Source organism: Gracilinanus agilis, chromosome 2 (genome assembly GCF_016433145.1).
Source record: "Gracilinanus agilis isolate LMUSP501 chromosome 2, AgileGrace, whole genome shotgun sequence".
Lineage (NCBI taxonomy): Eukaryota > Metazoa > Chordata > Mammalia > Didelphimorphia > Didelphidae > Gracilinanus > Gracilinanus agilis.
In genome coordinates this window covers 623,577,123-623,590,022 of record NC_058131.1, presented here as the reverse complement: position 1 = coordinate 623,590,022, position 12,900 = coordinate 623,577,123, and the positions used below count along the sequence as shown (strand labels likewise).

Sequence of the window (12,900 nt, the reverse complement as noted above, 5' to 3'; positions counted from 1 at the left end):
ATATATCATTATGCTACAGAAGACCTATTGCACTATTACAACATATTATCACTACCATGAAAGGAAGGGCTTCTTTCTGTATGCTAATTAAGATCCTCAAATTCCTCATTTTACAAATAAAAGTGCTAAAGGCCAGAGAGGCACACAGCTGCCAAGGGGTAGAGTCCCCATTTGAACCCAGGTCAGATTCCAAATCTAACAAGTTTTCCTCTGCTGTGCTCCTTCTCAGTTCACTTTACTATGTAAGTAAATGCAACAAACTTTCTAGTATAAAACTTTTTTTAATCAAATTATCATTTTTTCAGGGAAGTTTCCAAGTAGCAAGTTATATGATGATGATGATGATGATAATGATGACGACGGTGTTAGTGGTAGTGGTGATGGTAGTGATGGTCTAAACTCACATAACCAGATATGGCAGGCCAAGGACTAGAATCTCTTTCTTCCAAGTCCTATGTCAGAACTCCTTATGTTGTAGTACTGCCTTAGGTGTAAAGGCATTTTAAATGGTCGTTTTTTAAAGCCGAGAATCACTAACTTTGGAAGTAGGTAGCACATTTTTAACCAATTTTATAATATTCAAGAGGAGTATTACTTTTCCATACCACTAGATGTCAGTAGTATTTAAGAAATGGACAACAGCATTAATGTCACTAGACTAAACAAATCTACTTCAGAATTAGGGGTGGAAAGAACTTTTTATATAATCTAGTCCAACCCCTCTTGCCATTCTAATACATCAAAATATTTAGTTAAACACATATTATTTAAATGACAATATGCAAATATGTCATGTATATATGAAAGTCCTCTACTTAATTACATGAGGGAGCCTGTCCTTAGAGCTTTACTATATACAAATTACTATCTCAAAGACCATCACCACCAGCCCCTTCTCTTCTAATTAGGAGGAGTCCTACCCAACAACTTCCCACTGCTGTTTCACTTGATGCAACATTTTACTGATGAATCTACACCACATCTTGAACTTATTTATAATCTATTCTCTTCATTTCTTCACACCCAGAAAATTCTATACTGAGGCAGTAACAATTTCCAATTGCTTATGTAACATAAATTCTCACATAGGACTTGGTGGGAACTTTCTAAGTGAACCATACCCATTTTTATTTTCTGTTTTACTTATATTAGTATGATGTTATTAAAAGTTATCTGTTTGAAAAAGTTAGTTTGGAAAATTACTTTGGGAAGTATAAGTGGGTAAATTAAACACTGAGTTTAAAGAAGGGAGAAGGAGGAATGTTTGGGTGAAGAGGGGTAACTAACTTAGACAAATACAAATGGAGAATCACACCCACATCCACAAACACAGGACTTGGGAATGGGTTGTAACAGTTTGAGTGAGTGGCAGTTGAGATCCAACTGACTCTCAGACTACATCAGCCAGGGATACTGACTTACTATGGTGAATTCACTGAGTTGAGAAGAAGCAACAGAAAGTTAAAAGTAACAGTTTAATAATAAGTTAAAAGGGTAAGGTTAAGGGGAAATGGTCACTCTAACACTACTGGTCTAGGGAATGGTTTCAAGGCTGGTAGATGAGAAAGACCCTACACTGACTCTTAACTTCAGGCTATCAGGACCAGCCTGTAAGGTCATGGAAATGAGAGTCTCACTCAGGGGTCCATTTCTGTTCCAGCGTTGTTCTCCAAAGCCTCCAGGAGTCACAGCAATTAAGTCCACAAAAGGGGTAAAGTCAAGGAGCTGAATTGGTTTGATATGTCCACCAATTAAACCAGAATCACTGCTCAACTTGATCTTTCCCAGGATAGATATATTCATAGGAGACAGTTATTTTCTGGACTCTTCACCTCCAACAGCTAAGGAGAAGTCCTAACTGCCAGCAGTTGCATCCAGATAGACTCCCTCAGAAAACTCCCTTTACCCCATGTTCCATTCTTTGAAACTTTAGGTCTTATCTGACAGCCTGGGTACTATTTACACTAAATGTCTAAAATCCTAATTTTTCTCATAACAGAAGACAACATTCTGATAAAATTTAAAATCTATATAAAAAAAAGTAGTATTGAAACAATACATTTTAATATGGATTCTAGTCTCATCTCTACTGCTAACTTATAGTATAAATTTAGGCAAATTTTTTAACCTCTTTGGATCTCTGTTTCCCCAAATGTAAAATCAGGAGGTTAGAGAAGGTGAGCTTTAAGATTTCTTCCTACTTTAAAGTTGTATTGGTCTATAATTCATATCTCAAGAACCTTAGTTAATTTACAAGTTTGAGTAATATTTTATGAAAGAATTATGAAAATTGTTTTTCTGGATTGGTGGTATATTTTATTGTTTGTTTGAATCTATAGGCCAAAGATAGAATTCAGTATTACCAGACAGCTGAAACCTTTGTTTTCCCCTATGACATGGGAAGTAGATGGCAGAACTTTAAACAAGTGTTTACGTGGTCTGGGGTTCCTGAAGGAGATGGACTAGAATGGCCAATAAGAGAAGGATGTCATCCATACAGCTTGACAGTAAGTATTTTAGTCAAAACTGACATTACATGAGCCCTTCTGTTTAAACTACAGCATGACAAAATTACTTTTGTATTAAATTTTTTCAATTTACAAAATTTCTCAAAATTCTTAACTCTTTGTATAAGTTGTTTTTCATCACACAGCCCTCTTACTCAAAAAATATAAATGGCTTCCCAGCATTTGTGAGATTAAGTCTAAATTTAATCTGATGTTCAGAGCCCTCCATCTAGTTTTCCAATCTTCTCCCACAACCCCCTTATATGGACTTTGTTCTAGTCTTCTTATGGGGAAAACCAGGGAAGATAACTTAAATACTATATGTGGGTCCAGGGGTGTGTGTGTAAGAGACAGGAATGGACAGTAGGGGGGACCAAACAAGTTAGGGAGACTAGGTTTAACTGTTAAGGAAAATGTCTGGTGACAGAAGTGATAGTTAGGCCTAACAGTCACCCTGCAACATCTAGACAAGGGGCCTGTGGAAACTAGCAAGCAAATGACAAGAGTTTATAACAAATTTAATTAAGGGAACTATGGTAAAGGATGGGAATAGGGGTTTCTACACTTCCAGACTATAGGCAAACAACAGAGTCAGGGGAGGGACTTATCTACACTCAAGTGAGACCTAAGCAAGACAGGGCCCAGAGAATAGCAGAACTGAAGTGGGTATCCTCACAGCAGAGTCCTGACACACCAGTGATTTTGCAGCTCCTCCAGGACCACTAGCTGTACTCTTTCAGGTGGGTAGATTCTGGGAGCTAACCCAGCCCAAGTTAACCTGCAACTCAGGTTGGGATTAATAGTCTCTACCAAAATCTCCCACAAGTAGATGTCAGTCTTCCTTCAGGATCTCTGGAAATCTGGGTGCAAACTCCACTTCCTCTGAGGTCTCCCAAAATCAGTTACAACTTGTCCCAACCACCATGGAGTCCATCTCAGAGAGAGAGGCCACACTTCCTGCTTCCCCATTCCATTTGGAATTCTCAAGCCCTTCCTATTAGGTCTCCTAAATAATAACTAAGTAATCCTCCTCACAACAGTTCCCTACTTTGCACAAAGCCGAAATTAACAATATTTTGGTATTTGTGCACTACAAACTAAACTAAAATTCTAACCCAAAATAACAAACAACCTACACTAACTCTATTCTACCTAACACTAACCTACTCTACCCTACACTAGGGATAATATTAACAAGAAAAGGTAAAGGGATAAATACATTGAACAGTTATGTAGTACAAAGCAAAAGCAACAAGTAACAATGCAAAATTTCCACCAAAATTAACAAAATCAACAGCAAATATGAAATATCAGCACAAAAGTCAAAACAAACATCAAACACAACTCCTATTATATTACAGAAATATTCTAACTAATAAATGCAAACAATTTTGGAAAATACATTGTAACAACATTGCATAAGTTTTACATAAAAATTACAACAAAACATTAAACTCACTTATGCAAATTACATTTAAATGTTTGCAATTCAATTATATCAAATTATTCACAGAATTTACATTTATACATATGCACACATGATACATATAATATATACATAATGTATGCATGTATGCTGTGCATATACACACATGTACACGTAATATATACATATGTGCACCCTTTACATATATACAGTACTTACACTATATTACAATTTACAACATACATACTATTTACAAATCTATTTACATTATTTTGTGATGTGTGATCTGTAGTATATGTTCTCCATGTAATGCAATTTTGTTATTTGTTGTATTTGCACTTTAATGTACATTAGTACCTTATCTTATCCTCTAATCTAATCTAATACTATTCCCAAACTATTCTAAACTACCTCTATGATATTAGTATATTAGTCTAGCTACATTGTACTACCTAAATACTAGCTAATCTTTGTTAGTAACTAATTATCCTTTGTTAGTACTTACTTATCCTATAGCTAATTCTAATTTTGTTAGTAATTATACATTGTTTCATTCCATAAGGAATACAATGCTTGTGCTGTATGTATCTGGTTTGTTATGTTGTTTCTTTGCTATATTCTGCTGCAACATGTTACTGTTAGATATATGATACCTACCAAAACTTCAGATCTCCTTCAGATCTCCTTTCTCCTTATGATGTTCCATTCCTCAAGGAAATCTTCTCTTCTCTCCTTTTCTCCTCGTCTCCTTTTCCTCATCGAAGTTCTTGATAGTTTTATGTGCAGTGTTGGATGCATATGAGTATGTAGTGCTACCATTTACATTACCCAAAATACTTCCAAACCATTTAATCCAAATTTCCATGATTAATCCTCTTCTTTAAGAAAATCCTTGAAAATGAAGTTTTTCTCAGTTCAGTTCCTAAGTTCATCAGTCTTAATACAAAGTCCATAAATCCTGAATCCTCTTCATCCATCCATGTCCTTTTCCATCCAAACATCCTCTTCCACTAGAATGGTCCTCTCCTTACTGAACTTTCTGACTGCAGACTAATTGACTGAAGATCTTAATTACATAATTTCTTCTTCTTTTTCTTCTTCGTTATTAATAATTTCTACATTTTCAGTATCTATACCATGGACTAATTTAATATGAGAACAATGATACCACAAATCTCTACCTAAAACTTTTACAGAAGATGGTGAAACTAATACAACTGTAGAAGGACCTACCCAATTTTGTTCTGTTGTCGATGTTTTAGCAAAATTTCTCACATAGACTATATCACCTGGTTGAAAATTATGAAGAGAATAATCCAATGGACCAGATTGAATTAATACTCCCATATCTTGTAATTCTCTTAGTCTCTGCTGTAAAGCACTTAAATATGAAGCAATTTGGCAATCACCTCCTGAGAGTGATGCATAAATAGCCTTACAAGTTTTTGCTTGTAGTAGAGCATATCCAAAGAGCATCTCATATGATGATATATGTAGATCTGCTCTTGGTCTAGTACGTAGGTAAAACAAAGCTATGGGAAGAATCTCTGGCCATTTAAGATGAGTTTCAGCACAGTTTCCCAACCATAGTCTTGAATTCCCTATTCATTTGCACCACCTGACCTGAACTTTGCAGGTGATAAGGAACATGATATTTAGGTGTTATTCCTAGATTCTCATAGACTCTTCTAAGGATCTCCTGAGTGAAATGAGATCCCTTATCTGAATCTATGGTTAAAGGTACACCAAATCTAGATACAATTTCCTTGAGTAACGCTTTCACCACAAAGCTAGCCATGTTGGTATTTGATGGAAAAGCTTCAGGCCACTTGGTTAGTCTATCAACTATCACAAGACAATACTTGTATCTTCCAGCTTTAGGCATACAGATATAATCAATCTATAAATTCTCAAATGGGCAATATGCTAAAGGTCTACCACCCAAACCTTTCTTTCTGAATGCACTTTGATTGAACTTTTGGCAGACTGAACAACTATTTACAGATCTTATTTGCAACAGTACTTATTCCAGGAGCAAACCATTGTCTCTTAATGAAATCCACAACAGCTTGTGTACCAAAATGACCTTTTGTGTGAAGAGCTTGACACAAATAGGTATGCAAATCTTTTGGTAATAGTGGTCTTCCTGTATCAGTAATCCATATCCCATGTTCTTTCCAAGCTCCAAATTTATCCTTCCATTTCTGGATATCTGAGTTTACATAAGCTTTTTCTAGATCATCAGAATCAATAGATGTTAAATTCATTACATAAATTGGAGCATTATGGGTTACATACTTCGCAGTGATATCAGCTCTGTGATTTCCTTTAGAGACTGAATCTCTACCAGAAGTATGACTCCAACAATGAATTACTGCCAGCTGTTTTGGCTTTTGGATTGTTTCCAACAACTCAGTTATTATTCCTGCATGAGCTATTGGTTTTCCCGATGCAGTAATAAAACCTTGTTGTTTCCAGATCTTTCCTGTTGCATGGAAAACAGAAAATGCATATCAAGAGTCAGTGTAAATATTTATATTCTTACCTTCAGCTAGAGGACAGGCTTGCTTCAATGCTACTAATTCCATACCCTAAGCACTAAGATTACTAAGTAATGAGCCATACCATAGTGTCTCAAATTCTGTGACAACTGCAGCACCAGTACATCTGATTCAATTACATAAATATGATGATCCATCTGTGAATAATACCAAGTCTGGATTTTCAAGTGGAGTATCTTTTAAATCCATCCTAGGCATATCCACAAGATCTACTATCTCAACACATTTATGCAATGGCTCACTGTTCTTAGGCAAATCAGGAAGAAGAGTAGCTGGATTGAGTATGCTACATCTTTTCAACTGGATGTTCTCACTACGTAAGAGAATAATTTCATACTTAGATATTCGTTGGTCTGAATATGCTTGATTACAAAACTTCCTCATTAGAGTTTCTATCTGATGTGAACAGTAGACCGTTAAAGAACATCCAAAAACTAGATAAGCTTACTTCTGGACTAACATAGCTGCTGCTGCTACCCCCCTTAGACAGGGTACTGTCCCAGCAGCTATTGGATCTAATCAATAGCTATAATATCCAATTGGCCGATAACGTTGTCCTAAATTATGTGTCCATACACCAGAAACTACCTTTTGTCTCATTGACAAACAGCTGAAAAGGTTTCTCATAGTCTGGAATTCCTAATGCAGGTGCGGATAGAATGGCTTCTTTCAGTTTATCTAAGGCTAAGCAGTGTTCAAGCTTTAGTTTCAGAGGTTCTGGTTCTGTATTCCTGGTCAGATCTGTCAAACAATTAGTGATCTCACTATATCCAGGAATCCATTGTCTATAGAAACCAGTAGTTCCAAGAATAATTCTAAGTTGTTTTTTAGTTCTGGGTGCACTCAATTTCTGTTTATCAGCTATTCTCTTTTGCATGATACTTCTGGAACCCTCAGACAACACAAATCCAAGATATTGTATCTTATGCAAAACCCATTGTAATTTTGCCTTGGAGATTTTATGTCCTCGTTTATACAATTCAATCAAAAGAACCTTGCTATCCCTAAGACATACCTTTGCATTTGGGGTTGCCAAAAGAATATCATCCACAAAATGCACCAATTTACATTCTTCAAATTTAATCGTTTTTAGATCTCTATTTAGAATTTGAGCGAACTGGCTAGGTGAGTCAGTATATCCCTGTGGAAGACAAGTCCATGTCCACTAAGTCTTCTCCCAAGTCAAAGCAAAGATCTTTTGAGAATCCTCATGAATTGGTATTGAGAAAAACGCAGAGCATAAATCTACCATGGTGAAATATCTAGCCTGACTTGGAATTGAAATTATAGCAGCTGGACTAGGAACAACTGGATGAGTTTTGATGACATAATCATTTACCTCTCTTAGATCTTGAATAAATTGGTAAACAGGTTGGCCATTTTCATCCAATTTTGGCTTCTTTATAGGCAAAATTGATGTATTATACTCAGAAAAGCATGGTATTATTATCCCTTGTTGAATTAGGGACTCAGTTATTGGGCGTTGTAAGAGGGAGATTTTAGATATTTTATAGATATATATTTAAAGTGTGGCTGCCAGGAATCAACAATTCAGATTGATTCCGTAATTAAATTAGACCCAAGTCAGGATCGGGTTTAAGGTAGTTTATTTACAATTAGGAAGGTAAAAGGTAGGGAAATAGAGGGAGAGGCTAGTCCAGGCCTGCAGAGGCCTGGACGGAGAGAGAAGTTTAGAAGGCTAAATAAATTAGGCTACAAGCCACAAGGCCTAGCAATCAGATAGGCTAGAGCCTACTTAAGGTAGAGTCTTGGAAAAACGCCAAGGTAGACCAAGCAAATCAGCCTAACTTACCCACGTGACCATTCAGAGTAGAAGCTGCCTGAGGTCTCCCTCGAGATCCTTCAGCACCAAGTTCAAAGTGGGAACTCCCTTAGCAGGAAGTAACCAACATACTTGAAGAGATAGTGTCTTTCATCACTTCCTGTGGGTCCACCTCTAATTCAAGTGGACAAATGGCAGCCTCTACACTGATTTGGACTGCCCAAAGGGCAGTCCCTTGTTCTTGATTTGTTACTTATTGTCACATGTGGGTAACTCATCCCCCTCCCCACTAAGGGAGGTGGGGATGACATCATCTCGGGTAGGTAGAGTTTTGACTATGAATGGACTAGAGCTAATTCCATTAACACAGTGTATACCATCTATTGCCTCCTTAATCAAGGGATATTGAGGCACACAAGGAACTGGTCCTTCCTTTGTCCTCACCCTGACTGGAGTAGCTGATTTCAGCAACCCAACATCTGTGGATGATCTTGACCACAAGTCCTTAGGTATATCCTCAGGTATTGGATAAATAGTACCCAAGTCATCCTCTGTACTGCTGGAATCTAAGAAAAGCAATAGAAAGGCCTTCAAAGATTCCTCTGGGAGATGTAAAGAAATATCACCAGATTCAGTACATTGGATAGTAACCTGTAATTTACACAGCTAATCCCTTCCCAAAAGATTCATTGGACATTCTGGAACACACAAAAATGCATGTTCTACAGAAAGGGGTCCTAGGGTTACCATGTTTGGTTGCAATTTAGCTACTTTCTGAGTTATGCCTGTAGCACCAACAACATCCATCGTACCCACAGCTCTACAATTCTCAGGAAAACTTTGCAAAACTGATTTACTCGCTCCCCTATCGATGAGAAGATCGTAAATCTGATCTCCAATAGTTAGACATGTATGGTTCCGTACTATTAGGAGTTTGGAAAGTTTCCAACACAGGAGCTAAAACAGTAACATCAGAACAAAGCTCAGCTATTTCCTGTCCATCCAAGGTAACATCATCTTGAATTACAGAATTTTCCCAGGATTTTACACCTTTGGTCCTTTTCACCTCTATTCTGGTATCATTGTTCTTATTTACAATCAAATTATCCTTAATCAAATCACAATTTCCATTATTCTTCTTAATTCCACACTTACCAGAACTTCTAACACCATTTACAACACTATTCTTTTTCTCACCATTATTTATAACACTAATCAAATTATTATCAACACCATATAAACCATCATCAATCTTAATCAAATTATTACAAGTACTAGTTAAATTACTACTACCACTGGGTAAATTACCATTAAAATTGGTTAAATTACAACTTACACCATTACCAGTAGTTAACTCAGGTAATTTAACATTAAGACCATCCAATTTATCATTCTCTTCAAATTATCATTCACATTGATTAAACTGTCATTGATTCCATTTAAATTAACATTAACATTGATCAACTCATCACCATTATTAATTAAATTCTTATTATCACCAATTAAATAAATATTAACACCAAGTGCACCATTTCCATTATCCATAATTACATTTTCATTATCTTTAACAAATACAATTTCATCAACATTCACTTTATTCCCATTACCTTGATTAATTACTTCTGAATTTCAGGCAAACCTTCATAATGAAGCTGTCCCTCCATTCAGGTTACCATGATTAACATTCCCCTGGACAATGTGGCTATATTTTGGCTGTACTCCATCCAGTCTATGTAATCCTGCACCATTGCCAAATTAGGAGCTTGAACACCCTGGCAGCTTTTTGGCATTGGAACACATTTTGCTGGCCTTTTCCATAATTAAATGCATTATTTCAATTATTTCCCCTATATCTATAATTATTATTAAACCGATTAAATCCATTATAATTATTATTATTATTATTGTACCTCTGCCCATATGATCTTCTAAACCTACATTCTCTGGCAAAATGTCCAACTCAGCCACACACATAACATGATTGCTCCCTTTGATATCTTGTGTTTACATTAGTGTTATTCTTATAGTTATTAGCACTAATTTTCTTTTCAGATGCCCTTAACGCTGCCACTGCTTTTATCTCACTGATTTCTTTCTCATTTGCCCTACTATTTGCCTCTCTAAGCTGTTTCCTGAGGCTCTCAGTCATTGTGTCCTTTTCATCATTCCCTCTGTCCTTCTCTTGAGTAAAAACATAAGTGGCCTTTTGCTTCAGTTCATCCAGGCTCAGAAGTTCCCAATCTGGGTAGTTGTCATTAAAAAAAAACTACCTCATCTGGGGAACAACATTTCTCACAAATATGTGTTTAATATGTTCTATGGTGATATCTTCCAGGACATTCATACCTAAGTAAATTTCAGCAGTTTCTATTATGAGATCTAGAAATGTCGCTGGGTTCTCCTGATTAGTCTGCCTAATCTTTTCAAATTTGGACCAAGAGTTAAGGCATCTTGAATTCTTCTCCATTACCTTTATCAGTGATTTTCCTGCCTGTTTCAGCATTCTGTAAATTTGAATCAATTGAGAACCATTTCCTCCCAGGCTACTGGCCATGGTGTCATCCACTTATTATTCCTTGTCTCTTCTACAAACTTATTCTCCTAAAACCCACCAACAGTCCTCAAAGTCTGGGTCATGTGCCTTAACAAATGCTCTGAAAATCTTCACAAATTTGCCAGCATCATCATGGAAATTGGGGATTTTCCTTTTCAAATTCTCTTTATCCTCCGTTCTAAATCTAGTATGCTTTCTCACATGAAAAAATCCCATCATCTCTCACTACCAGAAGGTCTCATAGGGGAAAAAGGTTAACCGGTTTGTCTCCCTTATTTAATGCTTTTTGTTCCAATTCTGCCTTGGATATGTCAACATTATGTATTTCATTATTAGCATGCTGAGCCAGTCCATAGCCAGTGTCCCTAAACCTTTCTTGCTTTATGTATTCTTCCATATTATCGATCTGAATGTGCATCAAATGTAACATCAACTTCAAATCAGATTCCTTGTACCACCAAGTCACCAATACTTTAAGCATATATAACATGTATTTGAGCAACCAGCACATCCTATATACAATGTACCCACAAAATAGAATTAATGGTATTTGTGCTACCATATCTAACAATGTAATGTCCCATATTGGTTTTAATTTCTCAAAATTTAGGGCTAACCTAATGTACTTTGGTATACCATTTAAAAAATAATAATAAAACGTACCCCACAACAAATTCCATACCAACATTATTATTTTATCTACCATCTCTTCCATTTTTTTTTTTTTATAATTTTTTTTTTTTTTAAATTTTTAACCCTTGTACTTTGGTGTATTGTCTCATAGGTGGAAGATTGGTAAGGGTGGGCAATGGGGGTCAAGTGACTTGCCCAGGGTCACACAGCTGGGAAGTGGCTGAGGCCGGGTTTGAACCTAGGACCTCCTGTCTCTAGGCCTGACTCTCACTCCACTGAGCTACCCAGCTGCCCCCCTACCATCTCTTCCATTTTAACTTTAATATTCACTTGTTGACAATGTGTTAGTAATATTATGAGTATTTACCAAACAAAACTGAAATTATACAGTAACAATATAGCATAGTAAGAACACTAAAAAAAAAAAAACAATAAAAGAAAAAATCAGGAGGAAAAAAAAAACAATCAGGAAAAAAATGCCTGAAAAACCCCTTCCCTGAAGCTTAGTTGTAAAGCTGATTCACTCAGGGAATTTATGAATGAACCAGGGGGAAGGGTAGGCAGCTCTGAGTGGTACACCACTGGGTCGGAACTTTCAGCCCACAGCCAATGGCTATACACCCCCCACAGAATGTTCAGAATCCTCTGACTTCCAGTCTGGCTCTGTGTGTCCAAGGGAGAACTTCCTGTCCTCCTGTTAATCAGCCATCTGAGTGTGCCAAACTCTTATGGGGAAAATCAGGGGTGATAACTTAAATACTATATGTGGGTCCAGAAGGGTGTGTAGGAGACAGGAATGGACAGTAGCAGGGACCAAAGAAGTTAGAGAGACTAGGTTTAACTGTTAAGGAAAATGTCTGGTGACAGAAGTGATAGTTAGGCCTAACTATCACCCTGCAACATCTAGACAAGGGGCTTATGGAAACTAGCAAGCAAATGACAAGAGTTTATAACAAATTTAATTAAGGAAACTATGGTAAAGGATGGGAATAGGGGTTTCTACACTTCCAGACTATGGGCAAACAACAGGGTCAGGGGAGGGACTTATCTACACTCAAGTGAGACCTAAGCAAGACAGGGCCCAGAGAATAGCAGAACTGAAGTGGGTATCCTCACAGCAGAGTCCTGACACACCAGTGATTTTGCAGCTCCTCCAGGACCACTAGCTGTACTCTTTCAGGTGGGTAGATTCTGGGAGCTAACCCAGCCCAAGTTAACCTGCAACTCAGGTTGGGATTAATAGTCTCTACCAAAATCTCCCACAAGTAGATGTCAGTCTTCCTTCAGGATCTCTGGAAATCTGGGTGCAAACTCCACTTCCTCTGAGGTCTCCCAAAATCAGTTATAACTTGTCCCAACCACCATGGAGTCCATCTCAGAGAGAGAGGCCACACTTCCTGCTTCCCCATTCCATTTGGAATTCTCAAGCCCTTCCT

General features: G+C 37.0%; 1 protein-coding gene across 1 annotated transcript in view; it reads left to right on the top strand.

Annotated features, from left to right (window-relative positions):
• The window catches only part of ZDHHC6 (zinc finger DHHC-type palmitoyltransferase 6), a 30,098-nt gene that overhangs the window by 8,011 nt on the left and 9,187 nt on the right, over positions 1 to 12,900 (top strand). Inside the window, exon 7 of the mRNA XM_044662576.1 lies at positions 2,340 to 2,507. Within this exon, the coding sequence (XP_044518511.1) occupies positions 2,340 to 2,507 (168 nt within the window). The remainder of the gene's footprint in view (positions 1 to 2,339; positions 2,508 to 12,900) is intronic.